Source organism: Pipra filicauda, unplaced genomic scaffold, assembly GCF_003945595.2.
Source record: "Pipra filicauda isolate LSUMZ 115617 unplaced genomic scaffold, ASM394559v2 scaffold135_size2527700_pilon, whole genome shotgun sequence".
Lineage (NCBI taxonomy): Eukaryota > Metazoa > Chordata > Aves > Passeriformes > Pipridae > Pipra > Pipra filicauda.
Genome location: NW_024103829.1, coordinates 445,373 through 464,646, shown reverse-complemented (window position 1 = coordinate 464,646; position 19,274 = coordinate 445,373). Strand labels below are relative to the sequence as shown.

The window sequence follows — 19,274 nt, the reverse complement described above, 5'->3', positions numbered from 1 at the left end:
TCTTCCTCTTGCTCTTCCTTCTGCTATTGTAAGACCAGCAATATTTACTGAACAGTCATTCTTGTAATGAATATTGCATATGACTGTTTTCTTACAAATGAAAGGAAGAATAAAACCTGCTGCTTCTTGATGGGACAAAATGTTTCCATTATGACCTCATGCTTTCTTTACCAGAGTGATTATATTACACTACCAGATCATCATGTAATTCCAATTAAAGAGATGAACTGTTTTCTTCATCAGATGTATTTTAGAAGCAGAGGATCAGCAGGATGCAAGGCCTATGTTTCAACTGTTAAATGACTTAAATATTCTGAAGGAAACCTGACTTTGAAAACCAATTCTTCTGCTTTCCATACTCTAAAAACCTAACCTCCTATTCAAAAATGTAGATTTTAGCAATATTTGCTTTACATTTCCAAATTAAAAGAATTAATAGTATAAAGAACTGCCATGATTAAATTAATAATAACAAAGAACTGTCATAAGCCCAATTTTTCCACTGCCTAAAGATTATGCTAAATCATTTAGCAAACTAAAGAGGCAAAGATGACTTTGAAACATTCTAGGCTCACTAAGACATTACAAAATTAAATAAAATAAAGGATGCTAAGCACGATGAGAGTTTTGAAAATCAGCTGCAGTAATACAAATAAATAAATGATAGAAAATGTCAATCTTAGGGCAGAATAAAAGTTAAAAGAATTGGATGGCCTCTTCTACCACATAGTCCTTATATTGTTCATAAAAGTGATAAAAGAAAGGAGATAAAAGGAGATAAGAACAAAATGTTCAGTTTCCAAAGACAGTCTGTGTCAAAAGAAGAATAAGACTCTTAAGGTTCTTCATTATGTTAATTCCTTAAATAAAAAGTCTATATATCCATAGAAAGAGAGTTAGGAAGATCATTACTTTAAATATCTGCTAAGTTAGCTAACTGCAGTTCTAAAGATGACATAATTATCTTTCCATATTTTTCAGAAAACTAGTATTTCTGCTCAGTCAAACACCTGAAAGAACACTAATTAACATGTTCTGAAAGGATGCCTGAAGCCTCCAAGTCAATATATTTGGGAGCCATTTGCACCTTTACTTTACCAAGCTCATTTCATTAAAGGAAAACATTTTATGTTGTCAAGTAATCCATTAGTTTGGGACAGATCCAAAATAAATGAAGCCAAATTCCTTTGTGGAGCAATTTCTTCAGCAGAAGTCAGATGGTGTGATTCACTGGGTTGCAGAATAATCTTCCAAGAGAAGATCTGAAAGCCTGATAGCTGGGTCCTTTGAAAACTAGACCTGATGACACTCAAGAAAATATACTGCCCAGCAATCGAGGACAACGAAGACTGGCTAGGTCTTTCTCAGCTCTAATTTCTGTGAGCTGGCCAAGCATATGTGATTGAACTGGAAAGGAATTTAATACATTTCCATTTATAGTAGAAAGGGGGTTGAAAACAAGACAAAGTCCAGACTGTTCGCAAGGTATTTATAAGAAAAGCATGGGTGCGTGTCTTCCTTGAGAAAAGTAATCTTGATAGTTCTGAAGCACAATTCAGACCCATATTTGATTCCTGAAACCTAATTATACATTCAACATGAAAAAATGATTACTGAACTTCTAGGGAACACTTTTTTGTCTAGTGACAACTGCTGAGTCATAAGTCTGTACTTGACAAGTTACAGAGAGATTCATATGCGGCTATTCACAAGCAAGAACAAGGAAAGCGGATACATACTTCAGTAAAAACATGCCTTGAAGATGGAAATAAATCACAATAAACAACAGAGTAAACTGTGTTGATATTACTGTTTATCTAGTGTTTTCTCATTTGCATGCTGAATGACAGTTCTGAAGAAGTGGGAACCAAACACAGAGGGACAGAAGCATTCTCTACGGGAAGGGTACTGACATCTATTCGAACCTGAACTGCTCCCACAGAGCTTCGAGGTCTTCACACAGGAAAGAGAAAGAATCAGAGTGCTAAGTCAAATAGCAGCAAAGCCTGGGAAAGTTCCCAACCAAAATTTAAATTTTCTTTGGAATGCACTAATGAGAAAAAAAAATATTTTGCTTTTTGTTTGTTTGCATAAATTATCAACAACATGCTTTCAATCTGTTCTGTTTTGGAATATGGAGATCTAGGTAGCCAGGCACACAGATAGAAGTCCTATGGAGTCCCCATGAAGACATCAGGCTCCATACACTGTAAAGGAGTGTAAAGGCCTCTGCCTATGTGTGATTGACTTGATACATCTTGAACAACTCTGCAATAGATGTGGGAGGGAGTCCCTTTGAAATAAGTTCTGGGCCCTATGGGCCTCTGTCTCTTGCTGACATAATTTTCAGTCAGATAGAATAAATAGTGACAACAAATAAAATTATCATGTACTTAGGAAAAGTTCAGTCCTGAAAGAGGCTCAAAGCATGCATCCAAGAACAATTCAGCAAGTTTTTAATGATCTCTTGAGCAATCAGTAGTAATAACCACTCAGATCACACACTGCTTACTGCATACTAGCTGTCCAGAGCCCAATTTAATTACAACTAGTTACATTTTGCAAATGCTTTTCACTTTACACTATTTAATGCAAGTACTTAGAATCTGTGTACAGCAACACATACAACTGCTGATGCTTAGAGGTCTAGTCTGAGGAACTATCTTGACCTCAGTGAATTACTCAGTTCATGGCTGTTAGAACTGTCTACAGTGACAAACAGTTTCTATTAATACCTTTCATGTTTCTACTCTGTTTTGTGCCTGTTGGTTAACCTGCTAAGAGTGGAACTGGCTGAAATAATTTTGTGTGCACATGCATTTGTGCACACATCTCACAAAAACACATGGCATTTCTAACAGAAGATGTTTACAATTGTAGAATATCCAAAGCTCCTTACAAATGTGGCATTGTTAATACTCTGCATCACTGAAATCATAAACATACACAGAAGACAAATAGACACAAGTAAACAAACTCATACTGCTATAATTTTTAAAAAGAATTACAGTTTAACTTCACTGAGAATGGTGGTTGTTCAAATACCACCGGTGTGAGAGGTTCCTTCAAATGCTTGACATAAATGAGTGGACAGCAAAAATGAATGCACTCCTGCAACCCGTTTCCTTCACTTCTAGAACAATGCATATCATTTATCTGGAAGTGCTCCTTTGCAACTTGTCTCCAGCACAACCGCTAACGTGCAATAAGTCTAGTAATACGTGACTGACTACTCACCTCATCAACTTGAGGATCTTGAGCCTGAGCAGCATTGGGCACTGGGGAATCACAGTCTGGGCTATAATGCTCACAATAGTCAAATGCAGCTCTGGGATCAGCTATAATCAACAGCTGTTGGATCTCACCCTGCAGGAAAGCATATCCAGATTAAATAATAAAAACAAAGTCTACAATTCATCAGAGGTACAGAGTTTGTGTTCAGAAAAAAACTAGGCACATAACACTTAGTTAATACCATCTGTGGTTATAAATATCATACTTAATTTCTGCTGCTATTATGGAAAACATCTTAAACATTGTTCACATGGAAAAACAATGCAAATTAATGTGGAATGGACTAGGTGCAAAATTCTGGCTTAAAATGATGTCTAGTGGGAAGGTGTAACTCCTGCTCTGTCATTTTCCTGCTGTTTGTTTACTTCTTTTCTGGAAACCAGTCTAAATTCCTAAGATTCAATTCAGGGCACTTCCTATTACCAGCACGCAGCTCAGCATGCAAGTGATCAACAGTATAATTCTGAGAGTTTGCATCACATCGGTACTCTCAAAGAAGGAGACGATAAAATAAAATAAAAAAGTCTGTACCAGAGACACAGTTATTGGACTAAAAAATAATTAAGTAAGCACTGTGTAAATACACACTGTAGAATGTGTTAAAAAAACCCCTTTAACTGCTAACAAATGTTATTTTCGCCTCTATTGCCATATATCACGCATAAAAACATCACAGTAAAGGGATCCACTATTCTGGATATAAAAAATGGCTCTGCTGAGATCCCCTGCAGAGACCTTGTATGTTTATCATTTTCCACAGAAAGCTGTCTGGTATCCAGTGTATTTCTTAACATAGTGGTACTATTTAAACAGTGTTAGGTAAATTCCTGCCAACATTTCCACTATAAATTTCCTCATCCAGGAGCTTCTTATGCTCTCATAAAAATAAGCTTGTTGAAAATTGGCAGATGTTCTTGGTCAAAATCCATTAATTTTAATCTCTCACTATTTCCCCAGAAGGGGGGGGATTTTTAAGCTTTTATATACTTCTAATGTAACTTTATTTTGGTTTTACTCAAAATAGGGCCAAATTATTAAATTTGTTAGTACACCTGTAGCTGTTTTGTCTTTAAAGAGAAGATATCATAAGTGATGGAAACCTACAGCTGTGAAAATTCACAGTTCTCTCAGTATTTCCAAAATTGCTTTACCTCTATGATAACAGTAACCTTTAACAAACTAAGAAAACTGGAGAATATTTCAAAATAATAAAGAATAATGGTAACACTGCTTCCTTTCAAAAAGAGGAAAAAACCCCAAAGAAGTAAGCACAGAAAGAAATTTCCACAAACTGACAAAAAAAAGAAAAAAAGAAAAAGTATCTGCAATTTTCCTAGTTCTACAATATTTTTGCTATCTTTTTAATCATATAGTAGGAAATAGTTTCATAGCACATAATGGCTATATATTACAAATCTGCTCTTTACAATATTCTCAACTCATTTTACTTTATAGAATCATGCATGTCTTAGGTTAACTTAGATTTAGAATTTTTTTTTTAAGCTTCCAGAAATAAATGCAAATGCCACAGTTTGTTTCTCTGACAGCAGTTCTGGACTGTCTCTTTTCCTTAGCTCTCTAACACTCTCTAACACTGATTTGGATATCTTCTTACAAAACCTGCTGTGCATACAGAGAAATCCCCCTTTGATTTTTTACATGACTCCCTCAAGAGTCTGAGTGCTTTGAGAGGTTTCATACAGTCATTGTCAGCCTGGGCTACGCATCCCCCATCTCCAACAAAGTGTTTCCAAAGTGGTCGCCCTTCCTCTTTCACCAGTCAAATTAAAATGAAGTGGAGGAAAAAATTAGAGAGAATTAGCAACTGAAAGACAAAAGAGGTAACTCTTTTGAGCAGCCATTAGAGGTGGATGTGTAGAACCTCTGTCCTCACTCTGAGTTCAAGTTATTGTCTTGCTCTGTGCCCTGGAACATCCACAGCTTTCCGCGATGCCCATCAGATCATCACGTGTACACTGTGCCAACCAGTGCGAGCAATGCCCAAACGGCTCCTGGAACTACTGCTCAGTGTGACAGCCTAAGAGAGCCCGGGTCAGGGAATGTAGCCAGTACTCTGGAGCTGGCTTTGTGTTGATCTTGAATGCCATGGAATTTTGGCACTGAGCTTTGTTGGATTGTGTGTTTGCAAGAAGCACTCAGTATGCTATTACCACTTGGCTTGGATGTCCCTAAATTAGTTAAAGCTGTTCCTGATCCATTGACTGTGTACTTCCCAGCCCCGCCTGTCTGCCTGTCATGGGTCCACATAGAGGGAGGCCCTCAGAAGTCTTGCACAGAATACATAAATTGCTACTGGCTATTCATGTGCGAGAATTTTACTGAGGAACCAATTGATTCTACATTTGGCAACCCAAATATTAATTTCCCTCCTTTTCCTTCAACATCTGCTATAAAAATATTTCCAGTAAATTAATATTTTTCTTTTTCTATTTTTTTGTTTTTATTTTTCTGTCTTTGCTAATTAAATGGCTTCTTTGAGTTTTTTGTTCTGTGAAGTATTGGCAGTCCTCTTTCATTAGTCAGAGAAGAGCTTTCCTTTCAGATCAGGTCAATCATCTCAGCATATGAAATTCCACACTCATTATTGCAGATTTCATTATTGTGATTTAGTTATCATTCTAAGGTATTTGTTGGACAAATCTGCACTCTTTCTCTCTGAAAATTTTCCATATAATGACTTCAGTCTTCACAAACACATTCTTTGATTTTAACTGCTTGACTTCATGAGACTAAAACAGAATTTTTTGAAGTTTTTTGCAAATAAACTACACATTATCTGGTCATATTTCATGACCTGGAGTAACAAATTAGGCACTTAATGATCTACCTGCACAAGTCCTGAGAACTTTAAATAAATTATGGATAAATAGAGTCATGAGTTATTAAGAATTCCAACAGCTGCTCTCTAAAACAACACTGAGGTATCTAAACATATGCATATGTGCATGCAGGATAGGATGATGAAAGCAGGAGAGGGAGAGCAAAGGGAAGGAGACAGAACGGTTTAAAATGCACAAAGCATCCTTGAAGTATTCTGAAAAGTGCATAGAGAAAAAGAAAGTATGAAAGGCAACTGTCTATATAGATTAGTTCTTTTTCCTTCTCTATGAACTTGTCATGACCATATCTGCTGGCAAAGACTTCTCAGGCAATTTCACAAAGTTGATAAACAATTGCTAGCATATTATAGAAGTAAAGACTTTTATGTCTCTGCTGAGCCACTCTTCCACTATGCTTTGGCATCAAGAGATGAGCAGGATGATAGTAGAAGGCAGAGGCAGAGAACTTGTGCTGAGGTATCAGGCAGATATACACAGCCATTTTTTCATATCAATACTTGTAATAATGTGAATGCTTAACTTGCCCCCAAAAGTGCTAAAAGCCTATTTAGCCCTTAAGTAGAATAATCTGCTGCCTTGTAACATTGGTTTTTTTTATCCTGGATAACACTTACAAAGTGACACTTACAATCTGACATTTTAAAATGTTTGTCAGATACTTAATGTTATTTGCATATTAGGGATGAGAAAGATGAGAGCTACATCTCTGCCTTAGTTGTCCAGAGGTGGAGGGGAACATCCAGCAAGGTAGCTAACATTAGGTATACAAGAAACACTTGAAAGCAAAGTATATCAATTTTAAGTCTTAATATTTAGTTTGGATCTTAAATTCTTTATTGAAATAGACATTAAGTGGTCAAAGCCAACAAACAACTCACAAAGTCAGTGTATAGTTGGGTAATTCATCACAATATGGAATAAAACTGGCTAAAGTCTATGAACATTTTAATTCCTCGCTATTTGGGGGATGTGCTCACAATTAAAATCAGAGACTTTTGAATCAGCCCTCATGGTTATATGAAAAAATCTGCCAGAGACTATTAAAAGGAGTTATTTAGATGTGAGGAAACATTCACTTCTTTGTTGCATGCAACAGCAAAGGCGGAGAATGAGGCTAGAGAGCTACAAGGAGAATATGCTCAAACCAGTAGAACACCTGCTGAGTGGAACAACTGCACAGACATTTACACGCACTAGCTGTTCTACAACAAGACATTGCACAGCTAAAAATGAGAAGTGTGTGGTGAATTCACACATCGAAAATTCCTCTGTGACTCCCACAGACATTCCACAGTGACATTCTGGAATAACAAATTTATGTGCATGGACATTTCCAGGATTTGTTGAAAAACACAAAGCAGTGACGCACAAGGTGGGGCATCTGCACTGGAAACATAGCCTCTTTATATGAAAACAGTTTACAACACTGTAAAAAAATACAGTGTTGAATAAGAAAAAAAAAGATAATTGAGACTCAATTTGCAGGAAAGTAGTAAACTAACAAATTCTCTTTCCAGTTTTGACTATGTCTTCATGTAATTATTGCTTTAGTTAGCCTTATGGTAATAATTGCTACATTTGATTCCAGGCTTTTGGAGCCTTTCTTAGATTCACAGCAGAAATAGGAACAAGGAAAATCTCCAGTTAGATATGGTGTCAGATTTTCTCAATGATGTAAATCATGAGGGCCTGAGTAGTAAGGAATGAATTATTTTATCATTATAGCAATAAACGCTAATGGCTGCTTATTACCTTAATTGACTTCATAATATGTCCTAGATATTATCTGTCTTCTTGAAGTGTTCCCTTTTCCTTCTAACTATGAAGTCTTACTAATGCTTTCTGAATATGGTACACTAGAGAACACAACCATAAAGTAGTCCATTTATAGTCTATTTATTACCTAAAAGTTTCCATCATCAAGAAAACACACCTCTATTATCAGCTGCCACATTCTCAAAAAGGCAAAAGTATGAATCCTTACAAGGTTGTAAGGCAACTATATGAAGGAATCAGTGCTGAAATTAACGTTTTCTTCCAGTAAGTAAAATTTTATGGTCTAGTTCCACAAGAAATTCAAACAGTTCAGAGACAGATTTTGGAAATATCTCTTTTACAAGAATCTTAATGAAACAATAACCCTGCCAGGTGAAAGTGATCTTTGTCCAGGAAATAGCAAGTAAGTGTTACTTGAGAAGTTCTGCAGGATTTCTCCACAGAAACAAACTTCAAAAATTATTCAAAATTTAAAAAAAATAATTTCTAAGAACAAGTGATCTTGACAGTTGAACAACTAAGATGATACTTAACAATGTGACCAGAACTGAGTACCCAAGTTGTAGTTTCTTATAGTAAAATAATGAGATTTTTGAAAAATATTTAATTAGGAGAAAGCTTCTTGACCTTTGGGAAAAAAAAAAAAAAACAAACTTGCAGCAATTCCTTAAATGTCAAACTTATATTAGAGGTTCAAAAAGACTTTCCACAACTAGAGTGGGAGGGTTAGTGTTAGCAAAATACCATCTTTCTGATTCATGATCTGGATAAAATGAATACCTCTTATATGCTTATAAGGATAATTAGATCCTAAAGATGTCTAAGTAAATGGTGATAAAAGCAAAACAAGAGCAGTGCTACGCACTGTATCAACTCAGAAGAACAAAATCAATATCTTTCATTTTCATGTTATGGCTAAAGCCTAAGAAGTACAAAGTGAATTTTTCAGTAAATGAGAAGAAATCCTAACCTGTGTATATGTGCCAACTTTCTCTAATTAGTTCTGTGACAGTACAGCTACGGACTCCAAAGAACAAAAGTCTAGACAGCATGAATATTATTACTATAGAACCTAGAAAAACCTGCTGCAGAATTCATTTAATCTTCCTGTAAAGATTTGAGGGATTGAGGAATTCCAAGGGCCTTTAATATAATATTCCATAACCAAGGCCCATTGCATAATATAGCTAGAGAAAGATATTTAGAGCCTGCCAGAGTGAAGCACTGTAAAAGCAATAAATGAAAGTGGAATTCTGTACAGGTCAAAGTTTCCATAGAAATCAATGTCTTCTTGATTTTTTGAAATACAATGCTTAAAGGAGTATAAATTCAGCTTGGTTAAGAAATAGTTTGAGATACCAATTATAATTTTTAACCTTCAAAACAGACCAAAGTTAACTGTGATTCTTGGCTGAGAGATTAGATTTTACTACAATCATGTGTGACCAAGGACATCTTCCTTGCTTGATAAAAGATCTGCAAACCTCTTACATTTTCATGTATCTTTGAAACCTCATTTACAGGTTTAAATGTGTTTATAACTGAAATGTATTACACACAATAATAAATGAGGTGATAATAAATCCTGTCTGTTAAATTTGCTGGAGCTGATGCAACACGCAGCATTTTTTGAGCCCAGGTTGTTAATTTTACATGTAATTGCATTTAATGTAATTACAAAAGTTTAGTTAAATGACCACCCTTTGTTTCCTGGGAATACTCCTTGAAAATGAACTTGAATTCTGATGAATTACCAGAGCTTTGCTTTCTTTTTCTGTCCCACTCCTGCTTTTAAAAATAAGGATGGGAAACTGAAATTATTTACTTTTTCTCCTTGAGCATAAGTTTGGAAATACTATAAAAAAATTAATAAACACCAAATCACCATTTTTTGAGATAAAAAAGAAGAAAGCAAAAAACTCAAGCCAAATAGAGAACTTTCGTAAAAAATCCTGGTTTTTTTTATTAGGTGTCTCTGAAATGGAAAAACTGTTTGCTTTGCTTTACTTTTTTTTTTGTATGTTGGTTTTCCTTTTACCTCTCAATGCTGGAAGTTGGCCACTTCTCTGGTGTTGATATCTAAAAGGCTGATTCTAAATAGTTTTGCCTGGAACCTACTACATTTTTTGGTTTCTGTCCCATTTATGTTAAACATTACTTTTTAGTCTGATGGACACTAAACATTCAGTGGGTCAGTAGCAATTACTAAATGTGATGTATAATGGGAATCGTTTTGGCCCTGTCAACATGAGCTGGTAGTGCAGCTCAACAGCAGTGTATGAAAGAGAGGATACTGAGGACACCTCACTCACACCACCTGCCTTCAGGGGCATTTTGCTTTGGGCTGCCTTCTCTATTCTACGGTAGCTGTACAGCAAATTTGATCAGTCAGTAAAAGCTCTACCCATTCTGCTGCAGTTACCTTCTTAAGGGAGCATGCACACAGATGAATGGCCTTTCTGCACTTGCACTCTTGAACTTCCCATGCTTACAGATATGTGAGGGATGGTTCCTCATCTGAAGGAATCTGCAGGTTAAATCATATTGCTGTCAGGGCACTATCAGTCTATCTTCGAGTGCTCGCTCAGGCTATTTGAAGGAATCCTATTCTGTACACAAGTGTATGAGTGTTTTTACATGAAAACAGATTAATGGCTAGTATCAAAATCTAAACCCTTTATTAACAAGTATTACTGCAAGGATTTAATCTCATAAACTCTGTGCTTTTAAAGATTTCATTGAGCTTTAACTGAGTCTTATACATCAGGTTTTGTCCTGTTATACTCATTTACAGCACAATGCTTAAAAATTATTGCATTGGTATGACGTGTGGAGTTCTGAAGACGAAAGAAGCCTATAGGAAAATATCTGCATAAAGACTCTGCTAGTTATTAACTTGTTATAAAATACTTATAAAAAACTGTTGTATTGTTCACACCAACAGCACTTAAATGAGGAGTGACAAATCCTTAAAGCTGGCAAAGAATAAAAAGATCCCTATTATTTATCAAACATTTAAGCTACAAACATATTTCAATGGATACAATTCAAAATTCTTTTACTAGGTGCCATGTACCAGAATCTCACTAATTTCTTTTTTTTTAAATGTTATTTAGGAATTTCTATTTTTTCCTAGTAAGTACTTACAAACCAGCCTTTCTTACATTATGTCTTTGAAAACACAGAAGACATTAATTTCAAAAGACACAAAAGTTTGAGGAATGTTGTGACAGCCTTTCATAAACAAGCATTTACAGATTAGTCCCACTGATACAAAAAGATCCACTTCAGTGAGCAAGGGCTCAGTAGTATAAATGAAGATCTCATAATTTGGCAGTTAATAATAATACAGTTTCTAGACAGCATAATTTTATTATTCTAAGACACAATCACAGTTCATAATTTGCTTCTCAAGCATTTATATGCACCTGATGTTTAAGGCTGGCTTGAATTCAGTTTTTAACATATACTGATGTCCATACTAACTGAGCACAATGCCATAAAATCTTGGATTAGCACTTATATTTGGGATGAACAGTAGGCAACTTCAAATTATATTCTCATATAAAATACACACTCCCACCCCCACTCCAGATCTGGAAAATACTTTAGATAAAATTTTTCTTACTTTTAAAGTTGAATCAGATGATTTTTCTGACACCACTACTATAAACATGCCTCTTTGCTTTAGTGCAGTAGGCAAACTTACCAAAGAGTATTACGTGTGTTGAATATACAAAATCAGCAAATTTGGTAGTCATTTATAATGCTCTTAAAACACCAATCAGCCCTTTCCTTCTTTCAGTGGTGACCTACCTGAACTCTGGAAATCCATTATGCCTACTCACTCTAAAATTTTAGGTCATCATAGGAAAGTTACATCAAAGCAGTCATGTCCAACTGACTAGAACACATGCATTTAAAATTTCCCAGTGTACTATAACATATTCCTGCTTTAGCAATAGTCAGACTGCCAGAATCAGAACAAAGATGGGAGAACTACCTAGAAAATGGAGTTCAATATTAAGAACAGAAAACCAGAAAAGGAAATAGCCAAAAATTTAATTTTGTTACATCTTGTATTACAAATTCAAAAAAATGCAATTAGAAACAAAAAAGAATATTTGTTCCGCAGTGATACAACACTGTTTTAAAGTCAGTGCGAAACATTCCTCACAGGAATAATATTTGTTCTGAGGATTCTAAATGAATGGTCCATGCAAATATGTTAGAGCAATATGACTGAAAAAGCTATTGTTTTTTTAAAAAAGATACAATTGGGTTGTCAGGAGTTCAGAATGTCACGTAATAATATCTGTTTCTGACTCATGTGCACACAGAAGAATTCACAGAGGTTTAGGTGCACTCTCTAAGGGAACAGGAACATATGATGTATCTAACTGTTCACAGCACTGGTTCTGACAGGGCTGAACTCTGCTTTCAGTGGCAGTGAATTACCTTAGAGGTGCAACTGGTTTTTTTGCAGTTGTGTTACACTGCATAAATTGGTTCAAGCCAAAAAGAAACACTGTCATATTCAACTAGTAGGTTTTTGAAGCCCAAGATTTCATTACAGTTATCTACAGCTTCATTATTTCCACTTTTTAAATTTCCATTCAGTTTGAGGAGTCTGAAGAGTGCTCCACTGCTCCTGTGATCAAATCATTATTACCCAAGATAAAACAGCCTTTATGATTCATGGATACAATATTAGTGCTTCTGACACTCAGAGCTGTGAATTCCAACAGGTATTTCTTTTTAGGCAATATATGACATACAAAAAGCCTATTGTATACAGTTTTAAGTCTTAAACAGTTAAATGTAATGTCATGGCTAAATAACTTAATTTCTGGAATTTCCTGCACACAGAATAAGACACATTGTGTTATGTGTTTCTTCAGTGCCTATTGTGGTCCCAAGATACAGCAAGGTTCATAACACAGAAATACTAACAAGAAGACCCGTGGAATCACCAAATATCACTCTGTGCTACCATGAATGAGAAAAATAGAATATTTAAGACAAAACCAGAACACTCTTGAGCAGGAGGCAGGTTTCAGGAAACAGCACAATACTTTAGAAATTGTAGCAGCAGTAACTAAGGGATGGATAAAGCCTTGTTAATGAAAACAAAAAGAATGCTGTGTAGAGAGCAGAAAAACAGCAGACAAACTAAAAATGAACTAGATTATGTTTTGCTTGGCCAGACTTTGAAGGACAGAGGTCACTTGGCTTAGAGAAGCCTAGAGAAGAGGAGACTGATGGGAGACCTCCTTGCAGTCTACAGCTTTCTCACAAGGGGAAATAAAGGGGCAGGTACCAATCTCTTCTCTATGATGACCAGTGACAGGACCCAAGGAAACAACAGGGGAGGTTTAGGTTGGATATTAGGAAAAGCTTCTTCACCCAGAGGGTAGTTGGGCACTGGAACAGTCTCCCCAGAGAAGTGGACACAGAATCAAGCCTGACAGAGTTCAAAAGGCATTTGGACAATACTCTCAGGCATACAGTGTGATTCTTGGGGCTGTCCTGTGCAGGGCCAGGAGTTGAACTCAATGATCCTTGTGAGTTCCTTCCAACTCAGGATATTCTATGATTCTGTGATTCATTAAAAATGTATATGGCACAGCACTTGGCTTAAACTTTGAGGTACATTCTAATTTCAATAGGCAAATTTTTAGCTAAAGATTCAGATAACTGAACATTGGTATAAATGAACCCATGGTGGCTCTACAGTAAAAGAGAAAGAAGAAACCCATCCCAAAAGCAAAGATCACAAGCTTCTAATTTAAATAAGACTTCAGACTAAATTTAAACCCCCAGCAATTACAAGAACAGTGTACAGAAATGTACACTGATGTTAAAAAAAGACTGAAATGCTGCTGTTCTCAGTACTGAATGTTAAGATTCAGCCTCTAAACTGACTACAGATAGCGGCACAATTTCTTTTTTGAGTCCAAATACATCTTTCTTCTTAGTGGGTCTCAGCTGGAATTGAAGCACTAACTTGTCACATCAGCGTAGAAGATTTCAGCAAAACATTTTGGCAGAGGATCACTACCACTACCTTCCTTTCTCATCCTTCCACATGTGACAAAAACCCTTAGAGAATAGTAATTTTAACTCATTCTATCATATTCTGTTAAAGTTATATTCTTATGTCCATGCTGACTTCAAGAAAAATGTAGGGTTATTTTTGAGTTTCTCCAGTTAATCTGCTAATCCTGATTTTAAGTGCTAATTTTAATTTGCTAATTATGTCTTCATCCAAACTTACTGACTCTTCCAAAAAATAGTTGCATTCTACCACATCCTTCCCGTTCTCTTCTTCCTCTATAGGGATTGAAAGAGCAGAGGCAATTGCATATGCAACTGCAAAAAGCAAGGATGGAGGAAACTATTAAGGAGGAACTGCTAGACTAGGAATTATTTTGCCTTAAAATAGTTATTCTTTGTCATGACTCAAATCAAAGTTTCATCTTTCTTTCTGAATGGCTAATAATCTTTGTGGCAAAAGAATGACATAGCAGGAAATTTTCAGAACTATCATTTTATTAACTCCTTAGTTAGCCCATACCTTTCTGTATTCCGATGGGCATGGTTTTAATCTCTTTTTAACATATTTTTGAATGATTTAACATTTAAAATTGTTTAAAATTTAAAGGACAGCTATAATATTGTAATAGTCAACATCTTCAGAAACTAAAGGCCCCTAGAATGTTTATCATTATTAAATATGTTACTTAATGCAAATGATTAAAATAGTATCTCCCTTTATATGCACATATCATCAAAATTTATTTTCAAACAGCTATTTACAATCATTTCAGCACCTCTGGAACTTAAGAAAGATGTTTTTATTTAGCAATTGCACTGAGTAAAAGAAACCAAACATCAATGTTTAGATATTGTGCACTTCCCTCTTTGAAAACTTTTAAAATGGTTACAAACTTTGCAAGAACAAGCCAGGGCCTGTTGTCTTAGCTTCTGTTATAATCTAAAAATCACATGCAAAACACTAAAAAAAAATCAGTTTATCTAATTTTATTTTTTCTGAATTATTTTTACTATTGCATATTCACATTGCACACATTTTGACAATTTATTGTCAAACACACATATTGTGGGACTTGGTTTCTGACCTCAGAAAAAAATAAAAATGAAAATAGAAAGTAATTTAGCCATGAAGAGACCAAAAATCCTTGTCACACCCCAGATAAAGCGCCAGCGGAATTAATCTTTAAGTGGAAAATAATGTCCCTCAGATGTGCAAACTGTATTGGGGACTACAGGTGAATTAGGCTGCAAATACCAAACATATCGTACTGGTTGATCCATTGAATCATCACAGAAATTTCCATATTCAAAAAGCTCATGGTTAATCAGTGTCACAATGTTACATCCAAAATTCTTATTTCCCTTCTTGATACCTATGCAGTTTCTCCAGCACATGTTCTGCTTAAAGCTAGGATTACAACAATGGACATTAATGGAGCACAGATGTTTTGTATATGAAGTAAGTTAACTATTGATCTGTATTTTCTTATTTTTCAGTTTTAATTTAAATCTTACAATTTTATAACAATATTGTAAAAGAAACTCAATAGTGTAGATCTAAAGAAGCTTCATTATTAGCCTGTAAAAATAATTGTTGACATAAGGATTCTACCTAGAAAGGCCTCATGATTGGCAGTCACATACTTCCTTAGAGGTATTTTATCCTTCCTATATGTACTTCTTGGCCACTAAATGATGGAAACATATATGTCCTTATTGCCAAAGTATGTTCCATTTACTGGAAAGAGTAATAAGTGGGATAAACACTATAACAGATTCATATTACACAGAAAACTTTCCAGATCCTTCTGCCCTGCTCTCAAATATTCTTAGCATTCACAAATACCTGCAAATGTTTAAGAGAGACAGAAAGAAAATGATTCAGTATCATACTACACAACTTTCCCAGACTAATTCTCCTAAATATCTCAGGTATCTCAATATTAGGTAGAAAGACAAAAAAAGCAAGTCCCTTCCAGACACAACATAATCTAAAGGACAGAAAAATGCATCAAATCTTCCAACAATACACTTCTCTGTTTTACTTCTCTTTAATTTCAGCCTATCCTAACAGGTTCTATAAATCAAAGTTTCTATATTAGATCAGCTTTTGACCTAAAAAATTATTCTGGTTTGTATTAAGCTCTTCACTCAACACAAAATCACTCAATATCATTTGTTCATTATTGATTTGTACCTCAAAAACTTCTTCATCCAGAATCCTGGTTCCAAAGACAGTGATGCCATTGGTATCCACAACTGTTTTGTCACTTCTGTCAAGTGGTTTTGTAGTTTTTTTGGTGCAGTCAACAATCATTGTAACACTCTTTTTCTCCACACTAATAGCTACTCGATGCCACCTATTAAAAAAAAACAACACAACTCTACTGTAATTTATGTTTTTAAAACTTTGTCATTGTGTTCTTATTAAGTCAGATAAAATTTTAAATGTCTCCATTTATTTCCTTTTTTCATACGTGCACAAATGTGCACAAAGTTTTAAATATTTCCTATATACATTCTGTCCCTTAACACAAATGAATCTGATCCATAGGTCACTGTGAATATCCTATGTAAGATAAAGTTCAAGCTGACCTTCTCTGCAGTTTTACTCAAAGAACATTAGCAAACTAAAATTATAAGTGTTTACATTTTATAGAGTGACTGATCTGACAGCAGATTTTTTTTTTTACTCGTGTTTGATTTTCCAAATTACTTAAGGAATTACTTGAGCAAATATAATTAACCCAGCAGCTTATTATTTATTATTTACATTTTAACATTTGTTCTGTATAATAAACCACAAAAATTTTACCATGTTCCTTTGCTTATTTGAATGTATCCCATAGCTATAGTTTTTCAAATATGTACAGCAGTTCCAACATAGATGCTTTTCCAGATCCATATACTTACAAATGCCACCATTTCTGCAACATTAGCCTTGCATACATAATATTCACCAAAAAGTGAATGAAGTGATTCACAATACTGACAAGTGCCTGTGTTTTATTTTAAAAGACATTTGAGAATAAAGTTTAATATGATTTGCCCAACTTTACTATGTCCTTTATAAGACTTTATTAATAATCATGACAGACCACTTTAATTTAGTAAGCCTCTCTCAACTCAAAGATCTAAGAGGAAGAGCAGACCACTCTGCAATCTAGCATGGAGCAAAGTGTTAAAGAATTTTTGAGAGACCAGGGCAAAAAGTTTCAAAGTATGTCATGTTAGTGACTGGTAGGAGGAAGGCTGGAATCAAATTATTTTAGTTGGCTTTTTTGGCATTAAGGTTGCCTAAATCAGAGAGACAGCTTAGATCGTTACAAAGAGCTTCTGCGTATCAAAAGGAACACCTTGAAGCTAATGGAATCTGACTGCTAAACAGTATCACTGAGCCAGAACTGTAATTCCATGTTTTCTCTGGAACGCGGTTAAACATTATCATTATAAAAGCAAACTGGCCATGCATCCTCAGGCACATTACACTGTTCACACTTTTTAAATATATCTCTCATTTTGAGATGAAGATTGTTGTCCTAGATCCTTCATAAAATAGCTGAGTCAGAAGAAAGTTGTCAGCCTATCTTTTGAAAGCATGTAGAAGCTGAAAGCATCAAATCATGGCTCACTGTGGACAGGATTTACTCCAGTTGATTTAGAAGTTGTATAATCTCACTGCAGGAAATCGTACCAAACCAAGTTCATTTTTATTTCTTAGTTTTTGTCAGTTTCTCAACATTTTGGGGGAAATTCTGAAATCTATGTAAAATCTCTGTTATTTAGCAGAAGTCAATTAAAAAAAAGTTTGCTCCTTTGTTTTAACACTCCTTCTGCTAGGGAAATGCATCAAGTTTAGGTTTTGTGGTGTAAATCCATTGTCTGGTAATACAGGGCCAAGAAGACAATTACTTTTTTTTCCTCCTTTATTGCTTTATAAACGTAATTCATTACAGTTCAGTTTTGACCCTTCCTTACTGATTTGTTTTCTTTTGCTTTAGTAATATTCATTTCTGTGCATCTCTGAAGGCTGTGGCTGCTCTTCCTGGACTGAAGCACAGTAAATAAAAAGTTTTTGAAAGAACGAATGTCCTTTTACAAGCACTGGAATGACATTCCCAGAGAATGACTGCTCATCTACAAAGCTATCAAAAATTAACAACTGCCTTAATAATGCAACTGGTGTTTGAGATTAATTCCTTTACTGGGGGTGCAGCGTAAGTCCTTGCAGCACTGCAGATTAATTGTCCAGATTCTTCTTCCCTGATTTCATTACACATATATATCTCAAACCATCTTACTGATCTTTTGGCTTGGGATAGGAGAAATTCTATGCCGTTTTGTCAACTTGTCTTCACTCTGCCTACCACCTTCAAATGGACCAGACAATTCTTCTAGTGGACTATTCCTTGAGACCTTTTGAAAACAGTTTCTTTCTAGATTGCACAGGAAGAATCTTCGTAGATTTAGTTTTGGTGGGTTTAACTTTTATGACTATTTCCTCACTCTTCATTTATAGAAATGGCAAACAAGAAAGGTAGTTTGCTTTATTTGTAGCTGTATACAACATTTGAAGCTGGAACTGTATTCTGCTGCAAAGGTTCTCTGATTTTGTACCACAGCAGTCAAACTAGCTAGAAACCACATTCCTGATTCATTTAAATATTTAAGAAAACATTTGTAAATACCATAAGCACCCACACAGTGGTCTGTGGCATTGTTTCTCACTTTAAAATTTTATACTTACTTGCCATCAGCAATGTTGACTGTTCTGAAAAGTGGATAGTCTTCTGGGGCAGGTTTTCCATTTTGGTCTTCAAACAGGAATACAGGAGATCTACCAACTTCAACACCTACTTGCTGAATTCCTTGCTCATTATAGATAGACAGAAGGAAAGACTGGATACCCTTTTTAGGTTTTACTGTCATTAATATTGAAAAATCTTCTGGAAAATCTCCACCTGTAAACAAAGTTATATATACAGCTATAAATAGAGAAAAGATGAAACCATTTTTGAAAAGTTTAAATTTTTTCCATAAGCACAGAGGATCCAGCATACAAACTGTTGGGGTTTTCTAATTCTCAAAAGCAAGTACATAAAAAATTATATTAGGAAAATTTTTTCTATCTTTTTTTTCACTGTGGTCTCACTTTAATTCCTGAAAGATATACCTTAATGGTTCTTAAAAACATAATTTGTAAACCATAGAATGGTTTGGTTTTAAAGGGACCTTAAAACTCACCTAGTGCCAACCCCCACCATGGGCAGGGCTGCCACATACCAG

General features: G+C 35.1%; 1 protein-coding gene across 3 annotated transcripts in view; it reads right to left on the bottom strand.

Annotated features, from left to right (window-relative positions):
* COL11A1 (collagen type XI alpha 1 chain) overlaps positions 1–19,274 on the bottom strand; it is a 136,960-nt gene that overhangs the window by 96,454 nt on the left and 21,232 nt on the right. For all 3 annotated transcript variants that reach the window (XM_039378330.1, XM_039378328.1, XM_039378329.1), the window contains exons 3-5: positions 18,736–18,949; positions 16,186–16,348; positions 3,238–3,366 (exon numbers count right to left, since the gene is read on the bottom strand). In XM_039378330.1, the coding sequence (XP_039234264.1) occupies positions 3,238–3,366; positions 16,186–16,348; positions 18,736–18,949 (506 nt within the window). The remainder of the gene's footprint in view (positions 1–3,237; positions 3,367–16,185; positions 16,349–18,735; positions 18,950–19,274) is intronic.